The 20283-nt window shown below is 37.2% G+C and overlaps 1 protein-coding gene across 5 annotated transcripts in view; it reads left to right on the top strand.

The window, feature by feature from the left end:
- The window catches only part of DPP8 (dipeptidyl peptidase 8), a 61655-nt gene that overhangs the window by 7674 nt on the left and 33698 nt on the right, over positions 1–20283 (top strand). For all 5 annotated transcript variants that reach the window (XR_012919793.1, XM_076004487.1, XM_076004488.1 and 2 more), the window contains 4 exons: positions 2768–2880; positions 10322–10495; positions 11280–11448; positions 19301–19411. Coding sequence is in view for 4 of the 5 variants with exons in the window: in XM_076004487.1 (XP_075860602.1) it covers positions 2768–2880; positions 10322–10495; positions 11280–11448; positions 19301–19411 (567 nt within the window). In the remaining variant the exon portion in view is untranslated. The remainder of the gene's footprint in view (positions 1–2767; positions 2881–10321; positions 10496–11279; positions 11449–19300; positions 19412–20283) is intronic.

The raw sequence follows: 20283 nt of genomic DNA, 5'->3' as shown, positions 1-20283 counted from the left end.
TCTTGTTAGCTTGTTTATCTATGAGAATGTAAATTTAGGTTGTTTAACTCTCCTCCCTATCCTATTCATTGTTTTAAGACTACATTATATTTATTGATAAATTAGGAGAAATTTGACATTTTTAAGATGTTGAGTTTTTCAAGAAAATTGTATGCCTTTTTATTTGTTCAAGTCTTCTGTATCCATCCAAATTTTAAAGTTTTTGTCCATGTAAAAAAGTCTGTTCTTTTTAGGCCAGGCGCAGTGACTCACGCCTATAATCCTAGCACTCTGGGAGGCCGAGGTGGGATGATCGCTCAAGGTCAAGAGTTCGAAACTAGCCTGAACAAGAGCGAGACCCCCATCTCTATTAAAAAATAGAAAGAAATTAATTGACAACTAAAAATATATAGAAAAATTAGCCGGGCATGGTGGTGGTTGCCTGTAGTCCCAGCTACTTGGGAGGCTGAGGCAGGAGGATCACTTGAGCCTAGGAGTTTGAGGTTGCTGTGAGCTAGGCTGACACCATGGCACTCTAGCCCGGGCAACAGAGTGAGACTCTGTCTAAAAAAAAGTCTATTTTAAAAATTTTAATATACTTTAGACTTTTTCCTGAGAGCCTAACTGGAAGAAATCTTTTCTTTTATAGGAAATTGTGCGTTTTTGAGAACCCTCATTCCAAATGTAGCATGCTTAGAAAAGGTCATATTTAGTAACAAGCATTTTACTTTTTCACATTCTAAGTTTTTATTCTTTATCACATTATCCTAGAGAGAAATAAGACTCATTTATACTGTTTTCTGAAGACATTAGCCCAAATCGACTGCTGCAACTCTGATTATCAATAAATATCATTAGGTAAAATTGAGAAAAGCCCATACTGGTGTGTCTGGACATAGAATGTGTTAGGAAAAATGTATTGGCCAAGGAAGACATTATGGAACTAGGAGCATATAGAGAAGGACAAGTGGAATGATTGTGGAGAAATGGCTGTCATTTGAGGATAGAAGAAAAATAGATTGTTTTTAGTATTTGAGGACTGAAGGCTCTTAGGATATGCTTAAGGAGGATATGATCACATTTTGTAAAATTATGAATGGTATGGATAGATGACCTCAGTCTGTAACTGTAACAGGCTGGGTGTAGTGGCTCACACCTGTAATCCCAGCACTTGGGAAACCAAGGCAGGAGGATCACTTGAGGCCAAGAATTTGAGATCAGCCTCATCAACATAGTTGATCAACCTATCTCTACAAAAAAATTAAAAAATAGGCAGGTATGATAGTCGATGCCTGTACTCCCAGCAACTTGGAAGACTGAGGCAGGAGGATCAGTGAGTACAGGAGTTCCAGGTGGCAGTGTGCTATGATGACACCACTGCACTTCAGCCTGGGCAGCAGAGTGAGACCCTGTCTCAAGAAAAAAAAAAAAAAGAATTCTATAACCAGCTTGGTGCAGTGGTTCGTGCCTGTAATCCCAGCACTGTGGGAGGCAAGACAGGAAGGATCACTTGAGCCCAGTAGTTCCAAGGTTATAGTAAGCTATGATCAGGCTACTGTACCCCAGCCTGCATAACAGAACAAGACTCTGTTTCTCAAAAAAAAAAAAAAAAATCCATAACAAAGCAACTTTGGAATATATAAAATAGATTTTAGACAAAATCAAGTGCTGAAGTAAATGTCACCTGATGTCTAACTTTTTACACCAGAGGCAACACAAACTGAAAAAGGTTTAGGGAAATAAAGTAAGATAGGGATATTTGGGGACTCATCCTCAACCTTTGCAAGAGTTAGCATGGAAGTTACCATGCCTTTCCACAAACTACCTTCTGCTACCATTATCAGAAACACAGCCTGACAATCTGTTTCACCTAAGAGAAAATTTCTTGTTCTTTCTGTGTGGTTTATTTTCTCTTTCCTTCACTCTCCCGTAGCTTTTTGAAAGTGACACTTTTTTTGGCACCTCTTAGAGTAGAAGGGCTTTGTTTTACTTTGTTCAAGTTGCCTTTGGTTCAATTCCTCATAACCATAGTGTCTGTCACTTCTCTTATATGTAGTTCATTCTACACTGCTTCGATCTTCCCATTCAGTTACTGCATGATTTTACAAAATGGATTTGGCTTCTACTTGTTTAGACCTTGTTTTCCTTTGCCCTTCCCCAATAAAGGACAAAGAGATTTTTAGCAAATATAATGTCAGAGTCTATGTTATTTTAATATAAGTATACTTGTATTTAAACTCCAAAAGCCTTATTAATGATTACAGTTAAATAACTTTTATAATGAAGAAAAACTAGAATGCAGTTAGACCTATGTGTGTTTCTAAATACTTAAAATGTTTCAGAAAAAGAAGAAACAGTAATTTAAAGTTGTCACATTGCAATCTTAGGAGTCTTGCCAACTTGTAAGGCACTAATAATTTTCAAAAAATTCTAAAAATGATGCCTGTTTTAACTTTCCTTACATAATCTTACATACTTTTATGTTTGCTTTGAGAAAGACTAAGATCTGAATATCAAAATGAAACCTGAGTATTTTTCTATAAAGCCTTAGTTTTTTTTTTTTTTTTTTTAGGTTGTCTACGAATGGTTTAGAAGCCTTAGTTTTATTGAAGAAAAATTTCTATAGCATATGACATGTGCATATTCTACTTGTTTACATTCATCATAGATCCCAGGGTGCAAAATATTGTAATATATACAAAGCATTATGTAGTTAGTACCCCTATGATTATATTAAGAATGCTGTTTGAAAACTATTATAATAATAAATGATTATTTTTCCATGTAGCCATGTCTGGTGAGAACAGAGAAAATACACTGTTTTATTCTGAAATTCCCAAAACCATCAACAGAGCAGCAGTCTTAATGCTCTCTTGGAAGCCTCTTCTGGACCTTTTTCAGGTAGGATTAAATTGTTATTCCTGTGATTTGGTGTGTTTTCAGATGCTATATTTATTTGGAAGTAGAAATTCAATTGGGATTTTATATTTGGAGTAGATATGAATCTAAAGGAATTAAAACATTTTTATGTTTTTGCAATATGTGACCCTTAAATTTTATTTAATTTTAAGTATCTGAAACTAAGGAATATTACAATTCCGTTTTTTAAAACTGCTTTTTCCTGTTATAACTGCCTTTCCCTTCATAAATTTTCTACTTATGTATCCTCACATTTTTTTGGAGTTGTTCACATAAAAGAACTAATATATCTTTTCAGAAAGGTTTTTATTTAAATCAGTAAATTGAAATTACAGTTCTAAAGCTCAATAACAGCACTAAAATGAAGGAACTAAGTTCAGTTTTTGTTTCTAAATAGTATAATTCAATTTTTGTAAAATCAAAGCTTAGGATCCCCCCCACCCCAATATTTTATCTTTAGCCAAAAAAGATATCATCCCAAGAACAAGGTAATCAATTTTTTGCCTTTTTGTTTCTCATTTATTATTTTTACACTTAGTGTTTCCTTATTGAATAGCATGTTTTGGGCAAAAATAAACTAAAATGTGCTATTTCTTTTTTTTTTTTTTTTTGAGACAGAGTCTTGCTCTGTTGCCTGGGCTAGAGTGCTGTGGCATCAGCCTAGCTCACAGCAACCTCAAACTCCTGGGCTCAAGTGATCCTTCTGCCTCAGCCTCCCAGGTAGCTGGGACTACAGGCACATGCCACATGCCCAGCTAATTTTTTAGATATATTTTTAGTTGTCCAGCTAATTTCTATTTTCAGTAGAGACGGGGTCTCACTCTTCCTTAGGCTGGTCTTGAACTCCTTACCTTGAGCGATCGTCCCGCCTTGGCCTCCCAGAGTGTTAGGATTACAGGCGTGAGCCACTATACCTGGCCTAAAATGTGCTATTTCCAATAGGAATTTTAAAAATATAACTCAACTCTCGGCCAGGCACGATGGCTCATGCCTGTAATCCTAGCTCTCTGGGAGGCCGAGGAGGGCGGATTGCTCAAAGTCAGGAGTTCGAAACTAGCCTGAACAAGAGCGAGACCCCGTCTCTACTATAAATAGAAAGAAATTAATTGCCCAACTAATATATATAGAAAAAATTAGCCGGGCATGGTGGCGCATGCCTGTAGTCCCAGCTACTCGGGAGGCTGAGGCAGGAGGATTGCTTGAGCCCAGGAGTTTGAGGTTGCTGTGAGCTAGGCTGATGCCATGGCACTCACTCTAGCCTAGGCAACAAATCAAGACTCTGTCTCAAAAAAATAAAATAAAATAACTCTCCTGACTAATCATTTTGATTGTAACTATTTACATAAATGTTGTCCTTTAACATAGATAGGCATGTAACTTTTCTTTAAAACAGAAAAAAATCCCTTATTCTACGAACAGTGTGTTTAACTGAAATAATGGTAATTTACTTAGAAAATTTGCATATTAATGAGTCATAGTTTTTTTTAACTTTTATTATGGAAATTTTCAAACCATAAAGGTAGAATAATATGTGAACCATTTTCAACAATTATTAAATCTTGACCATCAGTGTTTCATTGTAACCCACCAACTCCCCCTCATAACTCCCACCTCTACTCAGATTATTTTAAGCAAATTCCAGGTATACATTTCATTTCTAAATAAATCAGTATGTACCTCTAAAGGATACATATTCTTTTTAGATGTTACCACAATATTATCATCACACCTAAAAAAATTATTGATCATTTCTTCATTTTAGCAAATAATTCAGTTAGCATTCAAATTTCCCTGACTTTTTTATAAATTATTTTCTTATTTTTATTTTTTATTATTTTAAATTTTATTTTATTTTTATTTTTATTTTTTTTGAGACAGAGTCTCACTCTGTTGCCCAGGCTATAGTGAGTGCCGTGGCGTCAGCCTAGCTCACAGCAACCTCAAACTCCTAGGCTCAAGTAATCCTTCTGCCTCAGCCTCCCGAGTAGCTGGGACTACAGGCATGCGCCACCATGCCGGGCTAATTTTATTTATATATATATATATATATATATATATTAGTTGGCCAATTAATTTCTTTCTATTTATAGTAGAGACGGGGTCTCGCTCTTGTTCAGGCTGGTTTCAAACTCCTTACCTCAAGCAATCTGCCCGCCTCGGCCTCCCAGAGTGCTAGGATTACAGGCGTGAGCCACCGCGCCCAGCCTAAATTTTATTTTTATAGAGATGGAGTCTCACCATGTTGCCCAGGCTGGTCTTGAACTCCTGGCCTCAAGTGATCCTCCCAACTGCTGGGATTACAGACATGAGCCACTATGCTCAGCTTCTTTTTTTTATACTTGGTTTGCTCAAATCCAGATCTAAATAAGGTTCACAAATTGTAATTGTTTGATAGATCTCTTAACTTTCTTTTATTTTATCTTTTTTTGGGACAGAGTCTTGCTCTGTTGCCATGGTGTCAGCCTAGCTCGCAGCATCCTCAAACTCCTGGGCTCAAGCGATCTTCCTGCCTCAGCCTCCCAAGTAACTGGGACTACAGGCACATACCACCATGTCCAGCTAATTTTTTTTTCTATTTTTAGTTGTTTGGCTAATTTCTTTCTATTTATAGTAGAGATGGGGTCTCGCTCTTGCTCAGGCTGGTATCAAACTCCTGAGCTCAAGCAATCCTCCCACCTTGGCCTCCCAGAGTACTAGGATTACATGCATGAGCCACCACACCCAGCCAACTTTCTTTTAATCTATTGGTATATTCTTTGATCTCAGGTATACTCTGTAAATATAAATAGATAGGTAAATGGGTAGTTGGATCTAGAAGCTTACTTAATTAGACTCAAGTTTGCTTTTTTTTTTTTTTTTTTGACAAGACTACTTCATAGTTCAAAATAATTTAAAACAGGGTCTGAAGAGATAATTGTACAGTGTTCATAACAGCATTGTTCATAATAGCCAAAAGATGAAAGCAACCCAAATGTTCATCAGCAGATGAATGGATAAGCAAAACATAGTATATACATATAATAAAATATTATTCAGCCATAGAAAGGAAAGAAATTCTGACACTTACTACATGGATGAACTTTGAGGACATTATGTGAAGTGAGATAAGCCAGTTACAAAAAGACAAATACTGTATGATTTCAGTTATATGAGGTAACTAGAGTAGTCAGGCTCATAGAAACAGAAGTAGAATGGTGGTTGGTGGTTGCCAGGGGTTGAGGATGTAAAGAATGCAGAGGTGTTGTTTAATGGGTGTAGAGTTTCAGTTTTACAAGATGAAAAATTCTAGAGTTTGGTTGCACAACAATGTATGTGGATATACTTAACAATGCTAAACTGTACACTTAAAAATGGTTGAGATGCATGCTGGGTGTGGTGGCTCGTGCCTGTAGTCCCAGCTACTTTGGAGGCTATGATGGAAGGATCACTTGAGATCAGGAGTTCAAGACTATTCAGGGTGACATAGTGAGACCCTGTCTCTAAAAACATTTTTTTAAATAACTGGGTACAGTATCATGCGATTATAGGCCCATCTACTTAGGAGGATTGCTTTAGCCCAGGAGTTTGAGGCTGCAGTGAGTTATGATCAGGCCACTACAATCTAGCCTGGGCAACAGAGTGAGACCCCATCTTTAAAAACATAAAATAAAATAGGTTAAGATGGCATTTTTTATGTTATTTCTTTTAATATAATTTTTTAAAAAACAATACTTCATTGTATTTTAAGATTATTTTGACTATTCTGTACCCTTTGTAATTCTATATGAATATTGTTAGGATCAGCTTGTCCATTTCTGGAAAAAAGATAGTTGGAATTTTATAGGCTTTTCATTGACTTTGTCTTCTAGTCATGCATATGGAATGTCTTCTTCGGTAAATTTATTCCAAAGTATTTTTTTAATACCTTTTTTTTTTTTTTTTTTTTTTTTTTGAGACAGAGTCTTGCTCTGTCACAGGGCTACAGTGCACTCACATCATCACAGCTCACTGCAACCTCCAACTCGTGGCCTCAAGCAATCCTCCCACCTCGGCCTTCCAGAGTGCTAGGATTACAGGCCCAGCATATTTTCTTTTATAACGTTTTAAATGGAATTGTTTTCTTAATTTCATTTTCAGATCGTTCATTGCTAGTATATAGAAATACAAATGATTTTTTGTATGTTGATCTTATATCCTATAACTTTGCTGAACTAATTTATTAGCTTGAATAGTTTTTTGTAGATTTTTAGGGTTTTTTTCTATATTAGATCATGTTATCTGCAGATGGTGATGGTTTTCCTTTTTCCTTTATAATCCAGATGCTTTTTTTTTTCTTTTTCTTGCCTGATTGCCCTGACTAGAACCTTTAGTGCAATGTTGAATAGAAGTGATGAAAGCAGGCATCCTTTCTTTTTCCTGGTCTTAAGGGGGAACCTCTCAGTTTTTCACCATTAAGAATGATGTTCACAGATGCCCTTTTACCAGACTGAGAAATTTCCCTTATTATCCTTGTTTTTTAGAAGTTTTTTTGTTTGTTCATGGGTTGGGGGGGTTGTTTTTGTTTTTGATTTTTTGAAACACGGTCTCACTCTTTTGCCTGGGCTAAAGTGCAGTGGGGTTATCATAGCTTATTGAAACCTCAAACTCTTGGGCTCAGGTTATTCTCCTGCCTCAGCCTCCCAAGTATTGGGGACTACAGATGCATGCCACCACACTCAGCTAATTTTTAAAAATTTTTTTTTTTTTTCGAGACAGAGTCTCGCTTTGTTGCCCAGGCTAGAGTGAGTGCCGTGGCATCAGCCTATCTCACAGCAACCTCAAACTCCTGGCCTTAAGCAATCCTGCTGCCTCAGCCTCCCGAGTAGCTGGGACTACAGGCATGCGCCACCATGCTGGCTAATTTTTTTTATATATATTTGTTGGCCAATTAATTTGTTTCTATTTATAGTAGAGACGGGGTCTTGCTCTTGCTCAGACTGGTTTCGAACTCCTGACCTCGAGTAATCCACCTGCCTCCGCCTCCCAGAGTGCTAGGATTACAGGCGTGAGCCACCGCACCCGGCCTAAGTTTTTTTTAATAGAAAAAGGGTCTCACTATGTTGCTCTGGCTGGTCACAAATTGTTGAGTGTTTTTTATCATGAAAGAGTGTTGGGTTTTAGATGATTTTTCTGTGTCTATTGAGATTATCATTTTTTTTCCTTTATTGTGTTAATATGGTATATTAACATTGATTGGTTTACATTGATTCATACATTGAACCAAGATTACATTCCTGGGTTAAATCCCACTTGATCATGATGTATAATTCTTTTAATGTACAGTTGTATTCAGTTTGCCAGTATTTTGATGAGGATTTTGCATCTATATTCACAAAAGACATTGGTCTATAGGTTTATTTTTTGTGATGTTTAGGTTTCTGGTTTAGGTATCAGAGTAATACCTCTTTACCTGTCTCTAAAAAATAAATAAGTACATAAATAATGTTTTAAAAATTTCTTATGTTCTGATTAGAAAGCATTAAGATATATTAGATACAGACCAAATCTGGTGATTTTTAGAGAGGAAAATAGGAGAAAAATTAATGATATATTCAGAATTGCTTTTAGCTTCAATGGAAAAAGACTTAAGAAATAGTTAAAACAAAAAGATCACAATTAACAAAAGTATATGTTAAGTGAATTTGCTAGTTTTTTCTCTTAGAGGCTAATACACACATGTACAATATACATTTATGTAATTAAACATTGATAAAAAATGACACAAAGGATACATAAAATTACATGGGTTTTTAGGAGAATTCCTTTTAAAATTTTATGTGTTGTATCAAATAATATATCTTGGGAAAGCCCCTCATCATCATCAATCATTAGCTATAATTAATTACAGACATTCTTTGAGAGACATTGTAACATATGTTGTATGTAGGAAACCAAAAGATTCTGCTCTCAAGTTGTTTATTCATGCAGTTAGGAAATATACTGAAAAAGTGAAAATGCCATAGCCAAATAAGTAAAAGAAACAGTAACTCCTGTAAAATTTTTGAGAAAGAAATCACCATGTGCCATAGTGGATCAGAAAACTTTGTTGACCATGAATTTGGGCTAACTTTTTGGGGTATAAGTAAACTTAGGTAGAAAGAAAAACAACCTTTCAGGGGTGAGGGGTGGAATAGACAGAAACCAGGAGGCAGAAAATCATATATTTGGCTTTAGGTCAGTGATGGTGACTGGCCTCACCTGTGAGGTTTTATTAGCAGAGTGTTGGTAGATTAAGTGGAAAGGTACTGGTAACAGCTGACATTTGAGAGCTTACTCGGTGTCAGTCATTGTGCTAAACACTTGACATATTTTTATATAACTTAGTCTTCACAAAGCTGATGTAGATGATTTATTACTATTTTGAAAATGAGTAACATTACTTTAGAAGAAATTAAGCTGCTTTCTTAAGGTCAGTCTTCTAGTGAAGGGTCAAAGTCAAAATTCAAATCACTTGACTTCAACATCTGTGCTCTTAATTACGTGCAAAGCTACTAAATTACAGTTAGGTTGTAGAAAGTCTTGAGTAGCAAGATGCTAGACTTTATCCTTGTTCTCTGGTGTATACAACAATCATCTAAAAACTCTCTACCAGGAAATCTTTCAGCAGACTCCCTGAAATTAATCTGCTTAAAGTTGCTGGCAAATTTTAGGGTCACTCAAAATGTAGACTCAACAGCCCAGACTCGGTGGCTCACACCAGTAATCCTAGCTCTCTGGGTTGCCAAGACAGGATGATCACTTGAGGTCAGAAGTTTGAGACTAGCCTGAGCAAGAGCAAGACCCCGTCTCTACAAAAAACGCACCTGTAGTCCTAGCTACTCGGAAGGCTGAGGCAAGACGATTGCTTGAGCCCAGAAGTTTGAGGTTGCAGTGAGCTATGATGATGCCACATTGCTCTCTACTTGGAGCGACAGAACAACACTGTCTCAAAAAAAATGGAAAACAGGCCGGGCGCGGTGGCTCACGCCTGTAATCCTAGCTCTCTGGGAGGCCGAGGCGGGCGGATTGCTTGAGGTCGGGAGTTTGAAACCAGCCTGAGCAAGAGCGAGACCCCGTCTCTACCATAAATAGAAAGAAACTAATTGGCCAACTAATATATATAGAAAAAAAAAGTAGCCGGGCATGGTGGCACATGCCTGTAGTCCTAGCTACTCGGGAGGCTGAGGCAGAAGGATCACTTGAGCCCAGGAGTTTGAGGTTGCTGTGAGCTAGGCTGACGCCACGGCACTCACTCTAGCCTAGGCAACAAAGCGAGACTCTGTCTCAAAAAAAAAAAAGAAAATGGAAAACAAAAAAGATTTTAAAAATGTAGACTCAATTATGTTGGAGATTCTAGGATTTCAGTGCTAAAAGCAAATGGGAAGTTTTCGGAAGACTGGAATATGTGACTCTCCTTTTGCATTAGGCGACACTGGACTATGGAATGTATTCTCGAGAAGAAGAATTATTAAGAGAAAGAAAACGTATTGGAACAGTTGGAATTGCTTCTTATGATTATCACCAAGGAAGTGGAACATTTCTATTTCAAGCTGGTAGTGGAATTTATCATGTAAAAGATGGAGGCCCACAAGGATTTACAGTAAGTTGGAGTTACTACTGGTTAATTTTTTTTTTCGATCCAAAAAGTAATTTGTACCCAAATCAGAAAGGTAATTAACAAACCAGAAAGTTCAGTATACCTACCAAAAAATTTAATAGCAATGAAAATAAGGAATATGGATATTAATTCACAATTTTAAGGGTTAATTTTTCTAATAACATTAAGATATAATTTTTTAAATACTATATAGGAAGATAGAGTAAAGGGCATCAATTTTCATTTTCTGTATAAACACTAAGGAGAATTTGGAAGATAATGTTATCACAGGGGAATTCATTTTTGGTTCTCTTGAAAGCTGATTCATCTTAATAAATGATTTTATATGTTTGGTTTTAAATTTTAGGCAATTCATTATGAGCTGTTGAAACTATTTTTTTGATAGAATTGCGATGATCCTGGCTTTCATTATGTTGTTATGAGCAAATAATTTTATATTGGTAAAATTAATTTTAAAAGTGAATAAATATTCAATAAATAATAAAAATGTTTAGTAAACAGTAATTTCTCTGTTAAACAGGTTGAGGCAACAAAATTTATTAAGTGCTGTTTTATTGTCTTTCCTCATATTGCCCTTAGTGTTTTCCTTCAAAGTAAACAAATGAGTCTTCCTTTATAAGTTAAGGCAGTTGAAAGAGTATTTTTCTGGTGAGCAATTATCATAGTTGACATTTTACCTAGAAATATTGTTCATGTAATGGGAAGGATGCTGGCAAACAAATGTATATGTATCAGCCTGATACTTACTTAAAATGTTGTCTTCTAGCAACAACCTTTACGGCCCAATTTAGTGGAAACTAGTTGTCCCAATATACGGATGGATCCAAAATTATGCCCTGCTGATCCAGACTGGATTGCTTTTATACATAGCAATGATATTTGGATATCCAACATCGTAACCAGAGAAGAAAGGAGGCTTACTTATGTGCACAATGGTAAGGCATAGTTCTTCAAATCTACTTTTCTGAAAAGTATTTTTAAAGTTCAATTTGCTTTTGCTTGCATTTTGAAATTGAAACAAGCTGAGTGATCTTTATTTGAAATTCAAGTCTTTAAAATTAAAAAATAGAAAAATACAGAGGATAACTAGTACGTACCACCTGTATAATGCTGCCTTGTAAGATAGGGCTCTCACTATGTTTCCCAAGCTGGACTTGAACTCCTGGGCTCAAGCAGTCTTACCTCTCAGCCATTTGAGCAGCTGGGACTGCAGGTGCATACCACTATGCCTGGTTATAATGCTCTCTTGTTTTAATGTTCATTTTCAAACAGCACAACAATATACCTCTGACATATTGTTCTTTCAGCCTAATAAGACTGCCAGAACTTTCCCAAAACTATTCTCATTTTTATAAACTTTTGTGGTTTTTTTGAGACACAGTCTCACTCTGTTGCCTGGGCTAGAGTGCTGTGGCGTCAGCCTAGCTCACAGCAACCTCAACCTCAAACTCCTGGGCTCAAGCAATCCTTCTGCCTCAGCCTCCCAAGTAGCTGGGACTACAGGCATGCGCCACTATGCCCGGCTAATTTTTTATATATATTTTTTTAGTTGGCCAATTAATTTCTTTCTATTTTTTTTTTTTTTTTTTTTTTTTTAGTAGAGACGGGGTCTCACTCTTGCTCAGGCTGGTTTTTCACTCCTGACCTTGAGCGATCCTCCCGCCTCAGCCTCCCAGAGTGCTAGGATTACAGGTGTGAGCCACCGTGCCTGGCCTCATTTTTATAAACTTTTAATTTAAAAAAATTAGGGTTTTTGGGGGGAGGAACAAATAGAAAAACCAGTTGCATGCTGCAAGAAACTATTTGAAAATTTATCTTCCTGTTTTAGGGCACCTACTTAGTTATTGTCATCATAGGAAAAATAGAACTTTGTAGACCTGTGTGTCTTGTGGAAATATTTAATTAAGTTTTATTGAAGTGGCTATAATAATACTGACCACTACTCAAAGCACAGAAAAAATGTAGGGGTTTCCTGTAAAGAGTTCATAAATGAAAGATTAAGCTACATGATGAAGGGTAGTGACTCTGAAAATTCATTTGTCCAACTTTTGCTTATTCTAAAATTCACAAAGCCAATTTGCTGATCACCCTCTTTAATTATCATCCCCTCATCATTATCAATCATTAGTTACAACTAATTACAGACATTCTTTGAGAGACATTGTAACAGATATGTTGTAGGTAGGCAAACAAAACTACACAGATTATGTTCTCAAGTTGTTTTTTAATCTATTTAGGAAATTTACTGAAAAAGTGAATAACAATACTATAGCCAAATACGTAAAAGAAACTAAAAATTTTGAAGAAGAGATCACCGTGTGCTGTAGTGGATCAGGAAACTTTGCTGTTCGTGGTTGAATTCAAGCTAAATTATTTTAGTAAACAATAGTGTATTCACAGCAAACACTTTTTCATCATGAGGATAATCTTCATTGTAGAAGCCTTCACCTGAACAATTTACATTGGTAGAAAGAGCACTGAATTAGAAGTCAAGAAATAATGTTCTGCTAGGTGTAGTGGCCCTTACTTGTAGTCCCAGCTACTTGAAATTAGGTGAGAGGATGGCTTGAGGCCAGGAGTTCTTGCTTGGGCAACAAAGCAAGATCTCATCTCTTAAAAAAAAAAGAAAGAAATCTGTTCTAACTTTTCAACCAGTCAACAAGAACTCATTAAATTCTGGTGTGCCTGGCAGTGTGTCAGGTATTAACAATACAGAATTGAATAAGATATAGTCTTGGGTCTCAAGGAAACTACATAAACAAACAACAATAAAACAGAATAATAAGAGACAAACATAGGACAATGAGGGACAGCGGTCAGAGAAGGCTTCCCAGAAAAGATGACACCTAAACTGATCCCAAATAATTTATGTATATTAGCCAGTACATTCCAGACAAGTGGACTGTGTGAGAAGGGTCTTGATGCAAAAGACAGCATGGTGTGTGTGATAAATTAAAAAGCAGTGTGTGTAAGGTCCTGAAGCCTTAAAGCATAAAGTTTAAGTCAAGCTGTGGTAGATGAGTTGGACCAGGACAAGGGTAGAATGTATCTCATGTAAATGAATATGGATTGTATCAATGATATGGGGGGTCCATTGAAAAGATTTTAGCAGTTGAATGGTCACAATCATGTTGTAGATAAATTGTTCCGGATATTTTGTGGAAGTTATATTTGAGGAGCACAAGGCTAGAGACAAGGACACCAAAACTTGACTGTTACACTTTTCCAAGTTATACGGCCTAAAACTAGAGTATAGGGTAGAGAAAAGTGGTTGGAAAAGGGAAAATCTTAAGTAAAAAGTGCAAGTTTGGCCGGACATGGTGGCCTACACCTATAATCCTAACACTCTGGGAGGCCAAGGTGAGAGGATTGCTTAAGGCTAGGAGTTCAAGACCAGCCTGAGCAACATAGCAAGACCCCATTGCTACAAAAACTAGAAAAATTAGCTGGGCATGGTGGCATGTGCCTGTAGTTCCAGCTCCTCAGAAGGCTGAGGCAGGAGGATTGCTTGAGCCCAGGAGTTTGATGTTACGATGAGCTATGAAGATACCACTGGATTCTAGCCAAGGCGACAAAGCCAGACCCTGTCTCAAAAAAAATAATGCAAGTTTGATGTTGAATGGGTCTCTCTCCCTTTGAAGTGAGGACATCAGAACAGCCACCAATGGCAGTAGAAAGATTAAGTTGGTAGTTAGTAAATCTGTTTTGGAAATCCTAGCCTCATGCTTTCAACAAATATGAGACTTTTAATATGTACCAGTTATTGTACCTGAGGCTTGGACTACAAAGCTCTCACGAAACTGTCAGAGATAAGGTATTTTTTGGTATTTTTTTCTTCTGTAAAATTGTTTTCCACACACGATTTGTGAAGATTGGTAGCATTTAAAATTGGAAGCACTGGAACCCTGTAGGATGTTATGTAGTGTTTTCATTCTTTTCTTTACTGTGCATATAGGTATTTGTATGTCGTGGCCCGTTTACAGGACGGAGGATGAACACAGAACATAAAACACAAATGCGCAGAACACAAAGAAAAACGCAGACACACATACAAACAGTTGACTCGAGTAATAATACACCGGGTCTGTTTTATTTTTATACTCTAAAAGATTAAAGTTAGTTCCTTGTAGGTAACCACTCAGGCGTGGCAGCGATAGCCGTAAATTCCAGAATAGCCTTAAGGAAGCAGATATCCCCTGACTCAGAATTTCAAGGTGGTTGCTCTAGGGACTAGACATAGAAAAAGGACCAAGATTAGCTAGGATGGGCAAGGTGAGCCACAGGGGGCATTTCTTATCCGCTGCTTCTCTTAGGGTGACCCCCTAAGATCTTCGGCTGAACCCCGGCGCTGTGCCTGGCTTAGGTCACCCCTCCCTTGAGGGGTCTTACCCGTCATTGACTAACTAGCCATCTTATGGGGTGTAGGCAGCAATCACAGGAACAATATGTTTATCATGTGGTTTCCAGACCCCCAATGCCGCCATGGGGCGGGGCTGCTCTTGCTAGTTGCAGCTCAGGTCCTTTGTTATGCCTGTAGGCAACACCTTTGTTTATCACAGGGAGCCTGTCCGGAACAGATTACTTTCAAACGCTCTGGGCAGATGTTATGATGAGCTATTACTCACTAACTTTAATTAGTTAAACATTACTCACTAACTTTAATTCTTAAAGTAGGAAAATATATGTCAGTCCCCTAAATTTGTATTTGGTATATTTTCAGGATTAGTGCAATGGTTAAGAATAAAGATAGAGGCCAGGCTTGGTGGGTCACGCCTGTAATCCTAGCACTCTGGGAGGCCGAGGTGGGCGGATTGCTCAAGGTCAGGAGTTCAAAACCAGCGTGAGTGAGACCCCGTCTCTACTAAAAATAGAAATTAATTGACCAACTAAAAATATATATACAAAAAAATTAGCGGGGCATGGTGGCGCATACCTGTAGTCCCAGCCACTTGGGAGACTGAGGCAGTAGGATTGCTTGAGCCCAGGAGGTTGAGGTTGCTGTGAGCTAGGCTGATGCCACAGCACTCACTCTAGCCTGGGCAACAAAATGTTGTTGACTGGAAAGGAGGTTAGAAATGATACTGTCTAAAAAAAAAAAAGAATACAGATAGAGAATATAGAATGTTATAGAACCAGTCTATCTAGATTTGAGTCCCAGATCTACCATTTATTAACTTTGTAACCTCAAGCAGGTTATTTAACATATCTCTTAGTTTCTACATCTATAAAAATCTTTATTTAATAGCACATTAACATTGAATTGATATGAGACTTTTAATGAGTGAGTATTTATGAAGTATTTAGGACAGTGCCTAAAACATACTAAGTACTATATAAGTGTTTGTTTCAATAGAAAAGTAAGTAGGGGAGCATCATCAGTAAATTCCACTTAGTCACAATAGGTTTCTAAGTGAAAGTCCACTTTAGATGGATTTAGTCAATCAACATGTATGTTTATTTTCTGCCTAGTATGATAGAGGAATTTAAAAGTAATAAAATCCAAGCTTCTGCTTTCAGTGACTTATTGGGAGGGTAAGATGATATAATTTATTCATTTAATAAATAACTCTTAATAATTGAGGTCTGTAATAAGTGATGGGGATATACAAATGAGTGGTACCTCCCCTCATATCTAAAGGAGAACAAAATATAAAATTGTATGGGTGGTTTAACTTGAGAGTAGTTGGAAGGTCTGAGAAAACTGAGCTTGGCTCTGTTAACTCCAAAATTCAAAACACTCTGCAAACTGAGCTTAGTTTTCGTTAGCTTGGTGCTAAAACTCATTTGGCAGTAAAACCTGACCTGAACTGACCTGAGGGTATTTATAATCTTAATCCTATTTAGAGTGCCCAATCGTAAATTTGCTACAGGAATATTGGTGTATTTGATTACAGGGTATTTGGTTACCCTGCTGGAGATGTTGCATACTATATGTTAGATGTTTTGTATAAGAAAAGCCACCAAATTCTGAATTCTAAATACTTCTGGACTCAGAATTTCTGGAGAGGGATTAATTGGTTCATACTGCACATTCATGTCAGACAGTATAGAAAATATAGATAAAAATAAATTAAAACTTGCCTGTAAAATTAAAATCACATCTGGGTGCAATAGCTCACTCCTGTAATCCTAGCACTTTAGGAGGCCAAGGTAGGAGAATCACTTGAGGCCGGGAATTTGAAACCAGGCTGAGCAACATAGTAAGGCCCTATTTCTATCTAAGAAAAATTAGCCAGGCATAGTGGCACATGTTCATAGTCTTAGTTACTTGGGAGGCTGAGGCAAGAGGATATTTTGAGCCCAGGAGTTCTAGGTTACAGTGCACTGTGATAGTCACTCCAGCCTGGGGGACTGGGTGAGACCCTGTCTCTGAAAAAAATAATAAATTAATTAAAATCACTATGAAATGTTACTACACACACCCACTTAGGCTTGCTAACACATTGACTGCCACACTAGAAAAAAATTTTTTCGGGCCAGATGCTTTGGCTCACACCTGTAATCCTAGCTCTCTGGGAGGCTGAGGCGGGAGGATCATTCAAGATCAGGAGTTCTAGACCAGCCTGAGCAAGATCGAGACCCCGTCTCTACTAAAAATAGAAAGAAATTAATTGGACAACTAAAAATATATAGAAAAAATTAGCCGGGCATGGTGGCGCATGCCTGTAGTCCCAGCTACTCGGGAGGCTGAGGCAGGAGGATCATTTGAGCCCAGGAGTTTGAGGTTGCTGTGAGCTAGGCTGATGCCACAGCACTCTAACCCAGGCAACAGAGTGAGACTCTGTCTCAAAAAAAAAAAGAAAAGAAAATTTTTTTCTGTGGCGCCATAGTGTTTTATTACGAAGATAAAATAAGAACTTTGAAAACAAAACTGTCCTTTCTAACTTAATGAAAAATTTGTTATTTCTTTTATTGTTTTCTGTGTATGAGTTATATGCAACTTGAAAAATGGTTCACACAGCTCCCAAGGTAGAGACATATGACTTACATATGCGCCATGAGGCCTCAGGCTCAAAACCAGTGTGACTTAAATACAACTCACATGGCAGTTAATGTGTTAAAATGAAAAAGATTGAGAACACCAGATGTTAATGAGGAACTTTGCATATTTTGTCAGTATAAAATAATATAACTACTTTAGAAAACTTTTTTATTTATTTATTTATTTATTTTTTTTTTTTTTTTTTTTTTTTTTTTTTTGAGACAGAGTCTCGCTTTGTTGCCCAGGCTAGAGTGAGTGCCGTGGCGTCCTAGCTCACAGCAACCTCAAACTCCTGGGCTCGAGTGATCCTTCTGCCTCAGCCTCCCGAGTAGCTGGGACTACAGGCATGCGCCACCATGCCCGGCTAATTTTTTATATATATATCAGTTGGCCAATTAATTTCTTTCTATTTATAGTAGAGACGGGGTCTCGCTCTTGCTCAGGCTGGTTTTGAACTCCTGACCTTGAGCAATCCGCCCGCCTCGGCCTCCCAAGAGCTAGGATTACAGGCGTGAGCCACAGCGCCCGGCCTAGAAAACTTTTTGGCAGTTTCTTTTAAAGTTAAACATACACTTACCATACTACCCAGCCATTCCACTCCTGGGTATCATCAACTCAAGAGAAATGAAGACACGTGTTTACAAAAATTCTTGTACAAGAATGTTCATAGCAACTTCATTCATAATAGCCCAAAACTGGAAACAGCCTAGCTATCTATCCATTAACAGTTAAAAGAACTGTAGTATACAATGTAACACTCAGCAATTAACAGGAACAAACTACTGACACATGTAACAGCATTGATGAATCTCAAGAAGAAGCCAAATACAAAGTAGATACTGTATGATTTTATTTACATAAAATTCTACAACATGCAAAACTAACCTGTGGTGATGGAAATCAGATCAGTGATTGTTTCTGGGGCAAGGGTGGACATTGACTGGAAAGGAGGTTAAGAAAACATTCTTGGGTATTAGAAATTCTGTTTGTCTTGATAGGGATGTGGTCATATAAGTATATCCATTTTTCAAAAATAAACAGTACATTTAAGATTTTGTAAATTATAAAGCAAAAAAACCTTATAATCTTACTGCTTGGAGATAACTATATTTTGGTTTAAATCTTAAAACTTTAAAAAATTTGCATAACATTTTTATAAATGGAATCACACTGTATATACTATTTAGTAATGTGATTTCTTTTACTCAAGTATAAGTCTTATGTAATTATAGCTTTGTGATTTTTTATTTTTAAAGCAAGAGTTCCCTTTAAACTATTTGCTGGAAACCTAAGTGTAAAACAGATAAAAGCTGGGCTGCTTTGGATGAATGGGAGGAAGGAAGAATGGTTGAAATACATGACCTGTAAGATTCTAGTTCTAAAGATGTACTCTGTAGGAGAGTTATAAGTTTCTCCTACATCACAGTCTCTTACATGTCTTCTTTTTTCCATGAGTCTAGCTAAATGGAAAATAATAACCAACATTTATATGGAACATGTACTATGGTCCAGGGTTTGTTCTAAGTGTTTTGTGTGAATTAACTAATTTAATGCTCGTAACAACCTTACAAGGTAGGTAAGCTCTTATTCCTATTTACAAATGGCACACTGCAGTGAAGTGAGATTGGATATTTACCCAAGGTCAGACTGTAGGTAAATGATGGAGCCCAGATCTGAACTCAGTCTGTTTGGCTACAGAGTTCACCACTGTAATCCTGCTTTCAAAATAAAATAATCATTTTGCTTTGTATCCATGAAAAGACAGAGATCTTTGTGTGATAATTTTGCCTTTTATATTTGTCTAGAGCTAGCCAACATAGAAGAGGATCCTCGATCAGCTGGAGTCGCTACCTTTGTTCTTCAAGAAGAATTTGATAGATATTCTGGCTATTGGTGGTGTCCAGAAGCTGAAACAAGTAAGGCCATTCATAATAATATAGGTCAATTAAAGTATTATAAGATTCTACTACCAGTTAAGTGCACAGATTGTAAATCTTGGATAGTAGATTCTAAAGTGATGAAGATTGGATCCTATTACTAGTTATTTAGAATATATAGACTCACCATAATAAGTCTAGTAAAACAATTGTATTGTGGTTTAATGCCTGAGGTCCCTCAGTTCTCTTTACCACTTTGTCATATAGAAGCTGGTCTTGATGATATTGACAACATTGGTGGCAAAATAAAAAAATACCACACCTTCATAGATACCCCAGTTACCCTGATTTGGTCATTATACATTTTATGCCTTCATCAAAACATCACATATACCCCTTAACTATTATGTAATTAGTAATTAAAGATTAAAAAATTGAAGTAAAAATTAAAGAAAAAGAGGCCAGCTCAGTGGCTCATGCCTGTAATCCTAGCACTTTGGGAGGCCAAGGTGTGAGCATCACTTGAGCCCAGGAGTTCGAGATCAGCCTGGGCAATATACTGAGATCCCATCTCTACAAAAAATTTAAAAATTAGCCAGACATGGTGGCACACTTCTGTAGTCCCATCTACTCGGAAGGCTGAGGCCGGAGGGTACTTGAGCCCAAGAATTAAAGGCTTCACACTGCGCTCTAGCCTGAGCAACAGAGCAAGCCTGCATCTCAAAAAAAGAAAAAGAAAACACAATTCCACAATGAGTTGTTATAAAAATGTGTAATGCAGAGGTCCTCAAACTAAGGCCTGCGGGCCACATGTAACCCGCCAAGGACATTTATCCAGCCCACCGGGTGTTTTTGCTGCCACTGCCTGTCCTGCTTAACAGCCAACTCGTCCCAGGCCCACAGTGTGCAAG

This window comes from Microcebus murinus, chromosome 6 (genome assembly GCF_040939455.1).
Source record: "Microcebus murinus isolate Inina chromosome 6, M.murinus_Inina_mat1.0, whole genome shotgun sequence".
In the NCBI taxonomy this organism is placed as follows: Eukaryota; Metazoa; Chordata; class Mammalia; order Primates; family Cheirogaleidae; genus Microcebus; species Microcebus murinus.
Note: the sequence above shows the minus strand (reverse complement) of the source record. Positions and strands in the feature narration are given on the sequence as shown.